The 14,921-nt window shown below is 42.9% G+C and overlaps 1 protein-coding gene across 4 annotated transcripts in view; it reads right to left on the bottom strand.

Moving 5' to 3' along the window:
• The window catches only part of TASP1 (taspase 1), a 167,848-nt gene that overhangs the window by 37,430 nt on the left and 115,497 nt on the right, over positions 1–14,921 (bottom strand). For all 4 annotated transcript variants that reach the window (XR_005748753.1, XM_040351287.1, XM_040351285.1 and 1 more), the window contains one exon: positions 8,864–8,974. Coding sequence is in view for 3 of the 4 variants with exons in the window: in XM_040351287.1 (XP_040207221.1) it covers positions 8,864–8,974 (111 nt within the window). In the remaining variant the exon portion in view is untranslated. The remainder of the gene's footprint in view (positions 1–8,863; positions 8,975–14,921) is intronic.

Below are 14,921 nucleotides of genomic sequence, written 5' to 3'. Positions count from 1 at the left end.
TCAATGTCGTATAAATGATCACTAAGTCTATCCCTTAATCTCCTTATAGTTCTTCCAACATACTGAACATGACAAATACTACACGAGATGACATAAACTACAAATTTTGTGTTGCAGTTGACATACTGTTTAATTTTAAAATCTCTGCCGTTGGAACATGACTGAACCGTGTTGCCAATGCCTATTAAAGGACAGTATCTGCACCCATGAGTGCCACATCTGAAAGTACCAACAAAATCAAGCCATGTGGGAGAGGCAAATTGTGAGACGTATAGGCTGGGTGAAAGGACACCCCCTAAAGTGGGGGCTCTACGGCTCACTGATTTGATACCCTCAGACAGAATAGACGCATAAGTACTGTCACTATAAAGGACAGGTAGATACTTATTAACGATGTGTTTAATCTTATGGTACTCTGTACTGTAGGCTGTGGAAAAAAGGGGGGCAAATCTGTGAGCCGAAGATCCAGTCTGGATGTCCTTTACTCGTTTTTTGGCCAATAATGAATCTCTAGATATAGTGTTAACCCTACGTAGGGCGTTGTTAATGACAGTTGCTGAATAGCCTCTGTCCCTAAATCTAAGCGCCATTTGATCTGCCTCTTTTAGAAAATCATTGGGAGAAGTGCATAGCCTCTTCAAACGTAAAAACTGTCCATATGGGATGCTATTGATGGTATGTATCGGGTGGGATGAGTCAGCTCGCAGCAAAGCATTGCCTGCTGTACTTTTCCTGTAGAGTCCCGTGGAAATACTGCCATTAGCTCCTGTGAGCGTTACATCCAGGAACTCTATGGTGGTAGTTTGTAGATTACCCGTGAATTGCAGGTTCAGCTTGTTGTCATTGAGATATTTCAGCCATTCGTTTAAATCTGCAAATTCATCAGATACGATAAGTAGCAGGTCGTCTATGTAACGACAATATAGAATGGTATCTAGGCGGCGGGGGCTGGTATCTCCAAATATGCGGGACTTTTCCCACCATCCCATGTACAAATTAGCCAGGGATGGTGAGAACTTGGCCCCCATCGAAGCCCCGCATCTCTGGAGGTAGCAGACCCCGTCAAACATAAAAAAATTATGTGTAAGCAGATAACGTAAGGCTGAAATAATGAACTCTTGTAGGGCAAGCGAATGGCAACCCGATTGCTGTAAAAAATAGGACACCGCCTGCAATCCCAGATGGTGTGGGATGCTGGAATAAAGGCTGCACACGTCAAAGCTCATCCACCTGTATCCGTACTGTACGAGATACCTGCTGTGAGTGAGGTGATCGTTTCCACTCGGTCGGATTACTTCCATCCACCCTCCAGCTGTCTAAATTGAGATCGATTTTGGATCCGCTCAGATTTCCCGTGTCCATCTTCCTAATGACCTATTCCAGTCCAGAGTGTGTTTGACTTCCAGGCGCTTATTTAGCCTGTGTTCTGGTAAGCAGGCTTGTACTTCTGGTGAAGGGACACGTGTCATATTGGTGCCAGTATAGGCTTTTCTTCACGTTGCTGTCATTGTGGAATCACTTTTGTTTGAAGCATATCAGGACTTTCTTTTTCCTTTTTGCTGCCATTTAGTTGTTGGCAATTGGACTTTTATACTATCTAATATATAATCATTTGGGTACATTTACACTTGTGCACTTAGTGTGGTATTTATATTGTTTATATTTAAGATAATTTCCACAGTTTTTATTTTCATGTTGGTTTACAGCGCAGTTTCCGTATTTTCCCGTGAAAACATAGTTCATAAGTACAGAGTGTGCACTAATGGGGTCAGCTGGTGAACTCCGCCCTGTGTATTACTGGTTTTGATGTCCTAAATCTACGTACCAGGAAGTCATGAATTTTTTTTTATTGAAACACACCAGGGGCTAAGGTGGGGCCTTGTCTTAAAAAAACATAGGAAGCTTTTATTTTTCTAAAACAGGTACATTAATGGTATATCAGTGCATACTTAAGCTGAAATCTAGACAAGCCCAGCCAGTGCATGTTTGTAGGGATGCTATGTTTTCAATAGCACTGGCAACAGAGAAGAAAGTGCTGCGTGCCTGGATCTAGGAAGGTGCTGGGGGCTTACTCCGCCCCCCCCCCCCCAGATTTCAATTGCGCCCCCCAAAGCCAGTGCTTTGTTGTGCAACTGCTATCCACGTTTCTGGTGCCATTAAGAAATAATGGCACCACAAGTTCAATATACATTTCAGCACACTTTTTACCTATTCCTGGAACACGAAGGTGTGATTGCAGCCTGATGAGGAATAAGTGGACAGCTATATTTATAATATGAAGGTGTTGTGAATACAAAAAATAGCTAAGGGCGCAGCTGCAACTTAAGTTAGCATCTCTCAGTTTTCCAGCTGTATGGTTAAATGATCTCTTCTTGCTTTATAAACTTAGAATGATAACCATGAAATGAGTAACAAATCATACAGATGGAACACAAAAAAAAAAAAACTCCTAAAACATGGTTCTTAGCGGCCACATATGTTTTTTTATCTTTGTAGATAACAAACAAAACAATCTTACATCAAGCTCAGGAATTGCCAATGAGAAACAGTCATTTGATAGGCTGAACAACATTTCTGCCAATTAGTTAAATTGGAATTTTCATGTGGCTTTGCTCAAGGTATGATGAGTGCCACACCTGACTTAAAACCTTAAAATGGGTTGTAAACCCTTGTATGTTTTCACCTTAAAGCGGATCTCCACTCTAAAGTGGAGTCCCGATGATCGGAACCCTCCCCCCCTCCGATGTCACATTTGACACCTTTCAGGGGGGAGGGGGGTGCAGATACCTGTCTACAGACAGGTATCTGCACCCACTTCCGGCCCTACGATACGGGCAAAGGACGGGTTTTTCCTCCGCTTCCCGTCGCCCCCCCCGTTGTATGCTGGGAACACTCGGCTCCCAGCACACAGCGGGAGCCAATCGGCGGGCGCAGCGCGACTCGCGCATGCGCCGTAGGGAACCGGGCAGTGAAGCCGGAGCGCTTCACTTCCTGGTTCCCTCAGCGTGGATGGAGGGGGGAGCAGCAGGGTGACGAGCGATCGGCTCGTCATCTGCTGCGATCGGCGCTGGACTCCAGGACAGGTAAGTGTCCTTATATTAAAAGTCAGCAGCTGCAGTATTTGTATCTGCTGGCTTTTAATATATTTTTCCCGTGGCACATCCGCTTTAATGCATCCTATGCATTAAGGTGAAAAAACTTCTGGCATTCACCGGCCGCCCAAGCCCTCCGTTTTACTCACCTGAGCCCTGGCATTTACTAGGAGTAGTCGTGCTGTCCCTCTCTGCACAGAGTCTCGGCTCTTGATTGGATAGATTGATAGCCATTGGCTCCCGCTGCTGTCAATCAAATCCAATGATGCGGGTGCCAGAGGATGGGGCAGAGTCTGGGGCAGAGTCCGGCATTTATGTCTATGGATGCAAATGCTGTACTCGGGAGCACGCTTGCAAGGTAACCCCCCGGAAGAGCGCTTCTCCTAGGGGGGGTTTATCTGATGCTGGGAGGAGCCTTGAGAGCCGCCAAGGGACCCCAGAAGTCAAGGATCAGGGCCACTCTGTGCAAAACCAACTGCACAGTGGAGGCAAGTATGACATGTTTGTTATTTAAAAAAAAGAAAAGAAAGAAAGCTTTAAATCACTTTGAAGCTGAACTTCTGCTCATTTTTCTCCTCTCGCCCTTTGGTGCCACAATTTACACCTTTCAGGGGGAGAGGGGACAGGTATCCTGTTCCCACTTCCGGAAGTCAGCGCCGCGGCCCATGAAGTCACAGCAGGGCTCCCTCCTCCCCAGCGCTGGCCCAGCAGGAGAAAGGAGCAGGGCCTCGCGCATGCGCAGTTGGGTTCCTGGCGTGAAACCATAAGGCCACACTGCCAGGTTCCCTTACCTCCAATGGCGCACGACAGATGATGGAAACATCTGCGGTTGCGACATCGCTGGACTCCAAGACAGGCAAGTGTTCTATTATTGAAAGGCAGCAGCTGCAGTATGTGTAGCTGCTGGCTTTTAATTTTTTTTTTATTGGGCGGACCTCTGCTTTAAAGCTGTATTATAGGCAGATGTAAAAGGCATAAATGAATGCAGCTCTGTTTTCCTCAATAAAGCATTACATGTATTTTAAAAATGCACACATTGTAAGTACGTAAATTTGACCTAGTATTTGCTTCTGGCAGTCCCAGCAGAGCATGTGATGACAAAAAGCATGCGGATAGGAAGAGAAAGCAGGGTGACGAGCAATGAGCTCACTATGCTGCTTTTACTTTCACTGTCCAGTAACAGGCCAGGATGGGTTTAGAATAAGGAAGTGGGTTAACCCTTTTTCTGCCAAGTCAGCGCGTCGTAGGTAACTGACAGTGGGGTGTTTTACACACATTCCTGGGGGCTGCAGCTACCAGGATTGTGTGCAAATCTCACAAGCAGACTGCCACCTGTCAGATGAAAGCAGATGAAAGCAGACTGGTGCCTCCAGATTACTTTTACATCCCCCCCTACTTTCCACCATGTATCATGGGCTACGCTTGCCCATCTGTGGGTCAAGGACCAGCATAGTTAGTGCTACCGGGTGGGGGGGAAGGAGTGGAGTGAGGCTGGGGCAGGATGTCTGACAGCAGTGTAGTACAAGGTGGTCAGAGAGGGAAATCAATCAACAGGTAGAGAGTGTGGGGGTTTTGATAGGGGAGTGATGTCTGTTGGAAGAGGCATGGGGATGTGAAGCAGTTGTGCGTGTATATCTGTTGGTGGGGGTGAGTCAGTTGGGGGGAGATTTATTTTAGTAGCAGTGTACTGCACTCTGTATATGTCCACATAATGTGAAGTTACCTTATGACCATTCCATTTAACTCTGTGTTGATCCAAACACAAAAAATCTAAACTGACCACATAAGCTAAACACCGAAGGCTATGTTCATATCTGTGTGTGTGGGGAACACGTACAAAACAATATGCCGATCATAGACAGTTCAAATCTCAGCCGGTTCAGCAGGAATGCTGATCCTGTATGGGTTCCATCAGCAGGCAGGGGAATGATGAATGAAAATGTTAAAGGATAAGTGCATTATCTGCTCAAAACATTCTATATTTAAAGGGTCACTAAAGGAAAAAAATTTTTTTGCTGAAATGACTGTTTATTGGATATAGAGACATAAAAGTTAACTGATTGCTTTTAAAAATGATTAAAAATTGAATTTAATCCATCATATAATGTGCCTCTAGGTTCACTTTCGGTTTTAAAGGACATACATGAAGTTCCGGGTGAGAGGTGAGTCGGGAAGACTCACAGAACAAAAACAAACAAACAAATCCAGGGCAGTGTTTTGTTTTTAAAATGAATCTGATTGGTTCTGAGGAGTTTTAGACACACAGTAATGACAGCTTAGACCACCGTGAGAAAGCTCCCAGTATGATGGTTATAAGGAAACAGGCAACCAGGAAGTGTGGAGATCACAGCAGAATTACAGCTACTTCAAAGCAAAAACGAACAATGAGGACATGAAACCAGTACTGCAGTAAGGTAAAGGAAGCTATTTAGCTAAAAAAAATAATTCCTTTAGTGACCCTTTAAAGAGCTATATGATTCTATGTTTTTAGACTGTAAATAATATTTTTCCTTTTTTCTATATAAGGTAACTATTTCCTCCAGTCTACAACTTCTCTGCAAGTACCCTAGCATTCTGAACCAGGCAGAAAAAAAAAAAGAAAGAAGAATGAACTTTGCACCTCCAAGGAGTGATATGCTTACAACCGCCGGTACAGAGTATTACATGCAATTTTCAGAGGGAAAAAAAGGACACCATATGCCCCAACTATTATAGTCAGCATAATTTGAGAAAAGCTGTAACATACATGATGGAATTCCATACTGGCATTATGTAGACATTCACATTTTCCCTCTTTTATACAACTGAACAATATGTGTAACTTGTACAAAAGCCATGCGGCTGGTTTAATTATCTGTTTAAATACACTTATGTAAATCTTAGTTTGGATTGTAAATAACTGCATCTGCTCACTGTCAGAGAGAACTGTCCAAGTCAATTTTGATTTCTTTCACAAACTAAGCACACTTGTTTTATCCTGCTTATTCCTAGGAGGGGGAAAACAGGGTAACGGGAAACCACATCACCAATCAGATTTATGCTCGATACATCAAATGCTTGTTTTGCTATTTTTGAATAGATAAAATTACCCTTTTACACACAAGACACTATCCAGAGCTAAGCTATAAACAAATTTCTTAGCAAGCTGGAAGAAAGTCTTTTTTATCTGGCAGGCATATGTGAAATGAACGGGCTTCTCAGAAAATGTTCACAAATCCTTCACTTCATAAGTCACATTTATTTATTTGCTTCACAGAAAAAAATGTTGGTAAAGCCTTTGGGCTTACACGTACACCCAGAATGAAGACAGGCATTAAGAAACCTGATATAATATATGCAATAAAAGCACCATGAAAAGAAAACACACTTATGCTGTGTAATTATGTTTAGACGTTATTTAAAAGAAATAAAAATGTATATTAAAATGTACAGGTGTTATCAAGCACTGCTAAATACACTAAACCCTGTCAAAAATCTGGTCAATTCAAACAAAGTACTTGCTGAAAAAAATATTTACCTTCAGGGACACCTATATTAAACAAAAACAAAAAGACAGATACAGGAAGATTTATTTATTGCAAATCTCGACTGTTTCTACACATCTGAGCTTGGTCATGTCCACCCCCCCTCCGAGTCCTTCATTGGTCAGAAGCCACACAACAGGTTGACTTTTACTGAAAGAGTCAAGATTTGCATATAACTGCATCTGCTGGTATATCTGCATTTGCAAATGGTATAGACATCCAGCATTGGATTACATAAGTATTTTCAACTTCACATTTGTATTAAAGTGGAAGTAAAGACAAAATCGAACTAACTCTAAACCTATTTCCACATCCCAATCTAAACCTAATCTATCTACCCCTGTAAAGAGATCACTCTGGTCTGGTCCCAGGCTGAGTTGTCATTGGCGGCTTGAGTGTGTACTAGAGGCAGCCAAAAACTGAAGCCCCATGGCAAGTCTACGGGTGATGTCACTTCCCAGGCATTGTTGGCTTTCTCCTGCACACAGAGGGCGCCGCTGGTGACCGGACCGGAGTGGCTTCAGAATAGGTAAATATTTTCTTTACAGGGTTAAATAGATTAGGCTTAGAAGGGGGTGGGAGTAGGTTTAGAATTGGTTAGGTTTTGCCTTTACTTCCACTTTAAAGCTTAGGTCCAGCCTTAACGTAGTTTATTTTAGCTTTAACCGCTTCTACACAATGACGTCATATGACATCCTCAAATTTTTGAGGTGATACCTGAATGATGCCTGCATATCATTCAGATATCATTGTTTGCAGCCAGCGATTCTGCGCACCATAAGAATGATCATAGCAGCAATTCCACCGCTTGATTTTTCTTATAGGCAGTGGGAGAGGACCTCCCCCCTTCCCGCCGCCATCCGGTGCTTCTCCGGGCTCTTCCGTGCCATCGGGGGCCTGGAGAACGAATCGGCCGGCGCCGGCTCACGACGATAGAGATTTCCAGTGACCAGATGGTCACTAGTCATCTCTATGACCATCGAAAGGGCCAGGCGTGACGTTGTGACGTCATGCCCGGGTACCCGGAAGTAAACAAAGTCGCTGAAAGCATGAGATCTGTGAATTTTTTCCCCAATCTCATGCTTTCCAGCCTGGAGAAGAGATGTGGGGTCTTTTTGCCCCCGCATCTCTCCATAAAGAGGACCTGTCACAATATATGCCTATAACAAGGGATGTTTACATTCCTTGTAATAGAAATAAAAGTGATCAAAAAAAAAGTGTAAAAATAAAAAAAATTACGTAAAAAAAAATAATGTAAAACACCCCTGTCCCCGGTAGCTCGCGTTCAGAAGCGAACACGCATGTAAGTCCCGCCCACATATGTAAACGCCGTTCAAACCCCACGTGAGGTATCGCCACGTGCGTTAGAGCGCGTGCAACAATTCTAGTACTAGACCTTCTCTAACTCGAAAATAGTAACCTGTAAAAAAAATGTAAAGTGTCGCCTATGGAGATTTTTAAGTACCGAAGTTTGGTGCCATTCGATGAGTGTGCGCAATTTTAAAGCGTGACATGTTAGGCATCAATTTACTCAGCGTAACATCATCTTTCACATTATACAAAAAAATTGTGCTAACTTTACCGTTTTGTTATTTTTTAATTCATGAGGCATTTGAAAAATTATTGCACAAATACTGTGCGAGATTAAAAGTTGCAATGACCGCCATTTTATTCCCTAGGGTGTCTGCTAAAATATATATATATATATATATATATATGCGCAAGCTCCATGCAGACAGGGTTACTTTTGGGATCTGAATGCACAACCTCAGTGGTTGGCTCTAAAGACTCAAGCCCTGTACACACGATCGGATATCTGATGGAATCTAATCTGATGGATTTTTTCGTCCGATATCCGATGAGGCTGACTTTCATCAGTCTTGCCTACACACTATCGGTCAAAAATCCGACCGTATCCAACGCGGTGATGTAAAACACTACGATGTGCTGAGAAAAATGAAGTTCAATGCTTCCGAGCATGCGTCGACTTGATTCTGAGCATGCGTGGATTTTTGACCGATGGACTTCCACACAGACGATCGTCTTTTTCTATCATTTTTTTAACCTTAGGAAAATTTTAAAACATGTTCTATTTTTTTTCAACGATGGAAAACAAACTGATGGGGCCCACACACGATCGGTTTGTCCGATGAAAACGGTCCATCGGTCCGTTTTCATCAGACAAACCGATCATGTGTACAGGGCTTCACAGTACCATGTCATTGTGCTGCTGAAACACAGACTTACCAATAAATTTGTTTTGCATAGACTCTAGCAAAGCTTGATGTGCATCTTCTGCCTGTAGTGCAAGGGAACACTCCCTGGCAAGTATAGTCCTGACAAGGTGCTCTCCACAGCCTGTAAAAAACAAGGGGTAAAGATAAATTAATACTCGCCACTATGCCATCCTTTTTGTATTCCCTGAAAACTAACATCAATACATCTGTATTTCAATTATAATTACATAAAATTCTTTAAGTTTAATAATGAATCGACATTCTGTTCACATTTAAAAGTGTAAGGCTGCAGGAAAAGTAATTGACCAAGAGTCAGAGTTTGAAGGTGTGCTTTAAAACATAATTCACTTCAGCAAAAAATATGGACAGAATAAAAGCTGGAACAAGAATAAGTCATCAATTCTCTACCTCTTCAGAAGTGTTTTTATGTAAATGTCTTGCTTTCTAAATACATTAAACAAGTTCGTAATACTTATGTAGAAACTACTAACAGAGCTCTCTGCAAAGCTATAATTTCCCCATTTCTCTGTGAGACACAAAGGAGTGGGGGAAATCTGACTTGCCAGTAAATTCCATATCTTGGAGTACATTACAGGACATCATGTGTTATAGGCGTGTACCTTTAACTGATTGGACACTAGCAAGCTTTTAAGGACATACACCCCCCTCCCCCTCCTTTGGGTGCCTTGCCTATAACCATACCCACTCTGTGAATCCTTAGTTTTGCAGCAATTCAGAGTGTAACCAAGGAAGGGAGTGTGGCCAGAGTCCTATACTGTACTCCAAGATATGGCATTTACAGATATATCAAAACTCCTTTTATCTTAATCCTGCAGTACAGGACACAGGCAACATATTTATACACCTGTGGGATATGCTTTAAAGACTCCAACTTGTATCTGTTATATATGAGGAGTTATGTTTTAAACTTATCTTTATCCAGCTGCTTTCTCATGGGAATACACAAAATGTTTCTTAGCTTTCTGGGCATATAGCTAGAACTGTATTGTTTTCAAGTAATTGACACATGATCTAACCTTATAGGTGAGGAGTACAAAGATGAGTGTGTCTTGCCTACAGTCAAGCATGGTGGCGGGAGTGTCATGGTCTGGGGCTGCATGAGTGCTGCAGACACTGGGGAGCTACAGTTCATTGAGGGAACCATGAATGCCAACATCTACTATGACATACTGAAGCAGTGCACGATCCCCTTCACTTCGGAGACTGGGCCGCAGGGCAGTATTCCAACAGGATAGTGACCCAAAACACACCTCCAAGATGGCTACAGCCTTGCTAAAGAAGCTGCTAAAGAAGCGGAGGGTAAAGGTGATGAACTGGCAAAGCATGTCTCCAGACCTAAACCCTATTGACCACCTGTGGGGTATCCTCAAACAGAAGGTGGAGGAGCACAAGGTCTCCAACATCCACCAAATCCATGATGTTGTAATGAAGGCGTGTAAAGCGCCTGAAAAACGCCTCCTATGCCACCCCAGTGTGAAAGCCTGAGTTGCGGGACAGGAAAAAAAGTCCTGCAAGCAGCATCCTTGGGGAGTTGCGGGAGCGGTAAATACACCGCTCCTAAAACGCCCCTGCCAATTAAATCAATAGCCAGCGCTGCCGAAGTGCGCGCAAAGAACTGCTAAAACGATGGTACCCGCCGACGCCCCCCCCCCTTCATGAAAGTGCCCTAATGGCTGTGTGTCGAGTTATTTTGAGGGTACAGCATTTACACTGCTATACAAGCTTTACACTCACTACTTTACATTGTAGCAAAGTGTCATTTCTTCAGTGTTGTCACATGAAAAGATATAATAAAATATTTACAAAAATGTGAGGGGTGAAATCACTTTTGTGAGATGCTGGAGATATATATATATATATATATATATACACACACACACATACACACTAATATGGAGTTGGACTTTAATAGACTAACAGGATTCAGCAATTACCGTATTTTCCGGCGTATAAGACGACTCAGCGTATAAGACGACCTCCTAATTTTCCAGCCAAAATGTTGGTTTTGGGATATACTCACCGTATAAGACTACCCCCTTTCCTACTAGTCATGCCTTGCCTCACTGTGCCCCATTACATGACCAGACCTGCCTCATTACATGACCAGACCTGCCTCATTACATGACCAGACCTGCCCCATTACATGACCAGACCTGCCCCATTACATGACCAGACTGTGCCCCATTACATGCCAGACCTGCCCTATTACATGACCAGACTGTGCCCCATTACATGCCAGACCTGCCCCATTACATGACCAGACCGTGCCCCATTACATGACCAGACCGTGCCCCATTACATGACCAGACCTGCCCCATTACATGACCAGACCGTGCCCTTACCTTATCCCATGCGAATCGCGGCCGTGTAACCTAACATCTTACCTTACCAGAATCGCGGCCGTATGATTTTTCAAAAGCCGCGCCTCCGACGTCTTCTGTTCCCTGATAGGCGGAACATTCAGCTTCCCAGGAGGCACTGTGTTCAGTGTTCGCCTATCACGGAGGCCCTCTCGTCCGAGGATAGGCGGACACTAAACACAGGACGAGAGGCCCTCCGTGATAGGCGGACACTGAACACAGTGCCTCCTGGGAAGCTGATTGTTTCCGCCTATCACGGAACAGAAGACGTCGGAGGCGCAGCTTTTGAAAAATCGTACGCCCGCGATTCTGGTAAGGTAAGATGTTAGGTTACCGGCGTATAAGACGACCCCCGACTTTTAAGAAGATTTTAAGGGGTTAGAAAGTCGTCTTATATGCCAGAAAATACGGTAATCTGAACTCAACAAGATGAACCCTAAAGAAATTGCTGCTATGAGTTGAAGCATTTTATATAGTCCTTCATTGAGCTCTCTAAATTTTATAATAAAGCACAAAAAAATAGATCAACATATAAATGTACTAAAGAACATATTCCATAATAATCGCAAAATACTCCTAATTATTCCTTGGATTTTCCAGATTTCTGAAAAGGCATCAAGCTGTGTTAAACTGTTTAATTATAAAAAGCACTTAGTTTGTCCTAAATTGGTATGAGTAATTACGGTTTTGGAAAAAAATCATGACACTGACCACTTTCATTTGCAAGACTGAGCGAGTTCGGATAAACATGCGCCAATATGCAAACCTTTGCTCATATCTCTGTATAGTATGGGATCTCCAAACTACGGCCCTCCAGCTGTTGCGGACCTACATATCCCATGAGGCATTGTAAAACTGTGACATTCACAGACATGAGTAGGCATGATGGGAATTGAAGTTCCTGAACAACTGGAGGGCCGTAGTTTGGAGACCCCGGTAATTAGAATATTAAACTGTTTTAGAGAGAGTGGAACTAATATTCTATAGCTTTTCACTGTGCCACTATTTAGTAAAGCTGGAAACAATTGAGGTACAAGCTGCCAAATACAGGAGCTACTGAACAGATATAATCTGTAGCTTGGAAATACACAATCCATGTGATGACATGCATGCACAGTCCATAGCATCTAAATATGGAACATATCAATTATATGGAGTACACAAAACCAGATGGCTACAGATCATACACGAGTGGCTCTAGTGCAATAACGCCCAGATTTCCATCTACTGGACAAATTAATCAGGCTGTTTTATGGGGTATTTTTCTCTATCGAGGATTACATACAAGTGCCATTACAGCACTCTTACAGTTAAAATATGCGCTATCGGTTTAGGTTCTCTGTACACACAGACATCAATATGAGACACACTAGGATTGATCCACTAAAGGAAAATAGACTGTGCACTTTGCAAGTGCAGTTGCACTCTGCAGAGGCATGTTCTCCAGAAATTAGGTAAAGCTTTACTTTGCAAAGAATACAAAATCATATGCAAAAAAAACAAAAAAAAAACAGCATTTTTGCATGCACATGATTGGATGATGGATCAGCAAAGCTTCCCCTCATTTACTAAGCTCTGGAGCAAATGTCTATGTAATGTGCAACTGCACAGTCTATTTGCCTTTAGTAAATTAACCCCACTATGTGCAGTTCTAACGGTCAGGGTCACTGGCTTTTCTTTTAAAATAATAAAGCACTGTTAATAAGCTCTAATGCTATTTTTAACAACTTGCTGGCCAGCTCTTGCCATTATACTGCGGCAGGTCAACTCGTTCCCGTGAATCGCCGTAGCTGTACGTCGGCTCTTAAGAGCTATAGCAGGTGGGCGCGTGCACGCTCGCTGCATGGTGGAGGATCCGATGCACGTGGCCACAGAGAGCCAGAATGGGGATCTGTCAATGTAAACAAACAGATCCCGTTCTGACAGGGGAGTAGAGAGTGATTGTCTGTCTCAAGTGATCAGGAACAGCAATCTCTCTCCTCCTCCAGTCAGTCCCCTCCCACACAGTTAGAAACACCTCCCTAGGGAACACTTTTAACCCCTTGATCACTACTAGTGTTAACCCCATCCCTGCCAGTGTAATTTATAAAGTAATCAGTGCATTTTTATAACACTGATCACTGTATAAATATTAGCGGTCCCAAAAACGCTAAAACTGTTGCGCAAACCAATCAATATACACTTATTGAGATTTGTTTTCACAAAAATATGTATTCGAAAACATATTGGCCTAAACTGATACAGAAATTTGTTTTGTTTTTCAATTTTTTTTCTATTTGGGGGGGATATTTATTATAGCAAAAAGTAAAAAAAATATAGTTTAGTTTTTTTCAAAATTGTCGGTCTTTCTTAATTATAGCGTGAAAAAAAAACTTAGAAGTGATAAAATACCACCGAAAGAACGCTCTATTTGTGGGGGAAAAAAGGACATCAATTTTGTTTGGGCAAAGCATCTCATGACCGCGCAATTGCCAGTTAAAGTGACGCAGTGCCGAATCGCAAAAAATGCTCTGGTCATTAACCACTAGCCGACGCAGTTATACGGCGGCAGGTCGGCTCGGCTGCGCGAGATCACGTAGCTATACGTCATCTCGCATTTCAGCCAATAGGGGCACACGCGTGCCCCCCGCTCGCCCCTGGTGCCGACGTGTGCCCGGCGGTCGCGATCACCGCCGGGCACCCGCGATCGCTCGTTACAGAGCGAGAACCGGGAGCTGTGTGTGTAAACACACACAGCTCCCGGTCCTGTCAGGGGGAGAAATGACGGATCGTCTGTTCATACAATGTATGAACAGCGATAAGTCATTTCCCCTAGTCAGTCCACCCCCCCTTCAGTTAGAACACACACAGGGAACATATCGCCTTCCTCGCCCCCTAGTGTTAACCCCTTCCCTGCCAGTGGCATTTTTATAGTAATCAATGCATTTTTATAGCACTGATCGCTATAAAAATGCCAATGGTCCCAAAAATGTGTCAAAAGTGTCCGATGTGTCCGCCATTAAGTCGCAGTACCGATAAAAATTGCTGATCGCCGCCATTACTAGTAAAAAAAAAAAAATATTAATAAAAATGCCATAAAACTACCCCCTATTTTGTAGACGCTATATCTTTTGCGCAAACCAATCAATAAATGCTTATTGCGTTTTTTTAACGAAAAATATGTAGAAGAATACCCATCGGCCTAAACTGAGGAAAAAAATATTTTTTTTATATATTTTTGGGGATATTTATTATAGCAAAAAGTAAAAAATATTCATTTTTTTTCAAAAATTGTCGCTCTATTTTTGTTTATAGCGCAAAAAATTAAAACCGCAGAGGTGATCAAATACCACCAAAAGAAAGCTCTATTTGTGTGAAAAAAAGGACGCCAATTTTGTTTGGGAGCCACGTCGCACGACCGCGCAATTGTCAGTGAGTGAGTGAGTGAGTGAGAAACTTGTATAGCGCAAACAAATGCGAACTTAATCGCCTCAAGGCGCTGGCATCCAGAGTTGTACAGGTCTTTCAGAAGAGGTGGGTCTTCAGTTTTTTCCTAAAAACCCGATGGTTTTCTTTCAAGCAGTTAAAGCGACGCAGTGCCGAATCGCATAAAGGGGCCTGTTCATTGACCAGCAATATGGTCCGGGGCTGAAGTGGTTAACGGGGGTAAAACATTCCGGGGCTGAAGTGGTCAAAGTGGTTGTAAAC

This window comes from Rana temporaria, chromosome 4, assembly GCF_905171775.1.
Source record: "Rana temporaria chromosome 4, aRanTem1.1, whole genome shotgun sequence".
In the NCBI taxonomy this organism is placed as follows: domain Eukaryota; kingdom Metazoa; phylum Chordata; class Amphibia; order Anura; family Ranidae; genus Rana; species Rana temporaria.
This window is presented reverse-complemented; position numbering and strand designations above follow the sequence as displayed.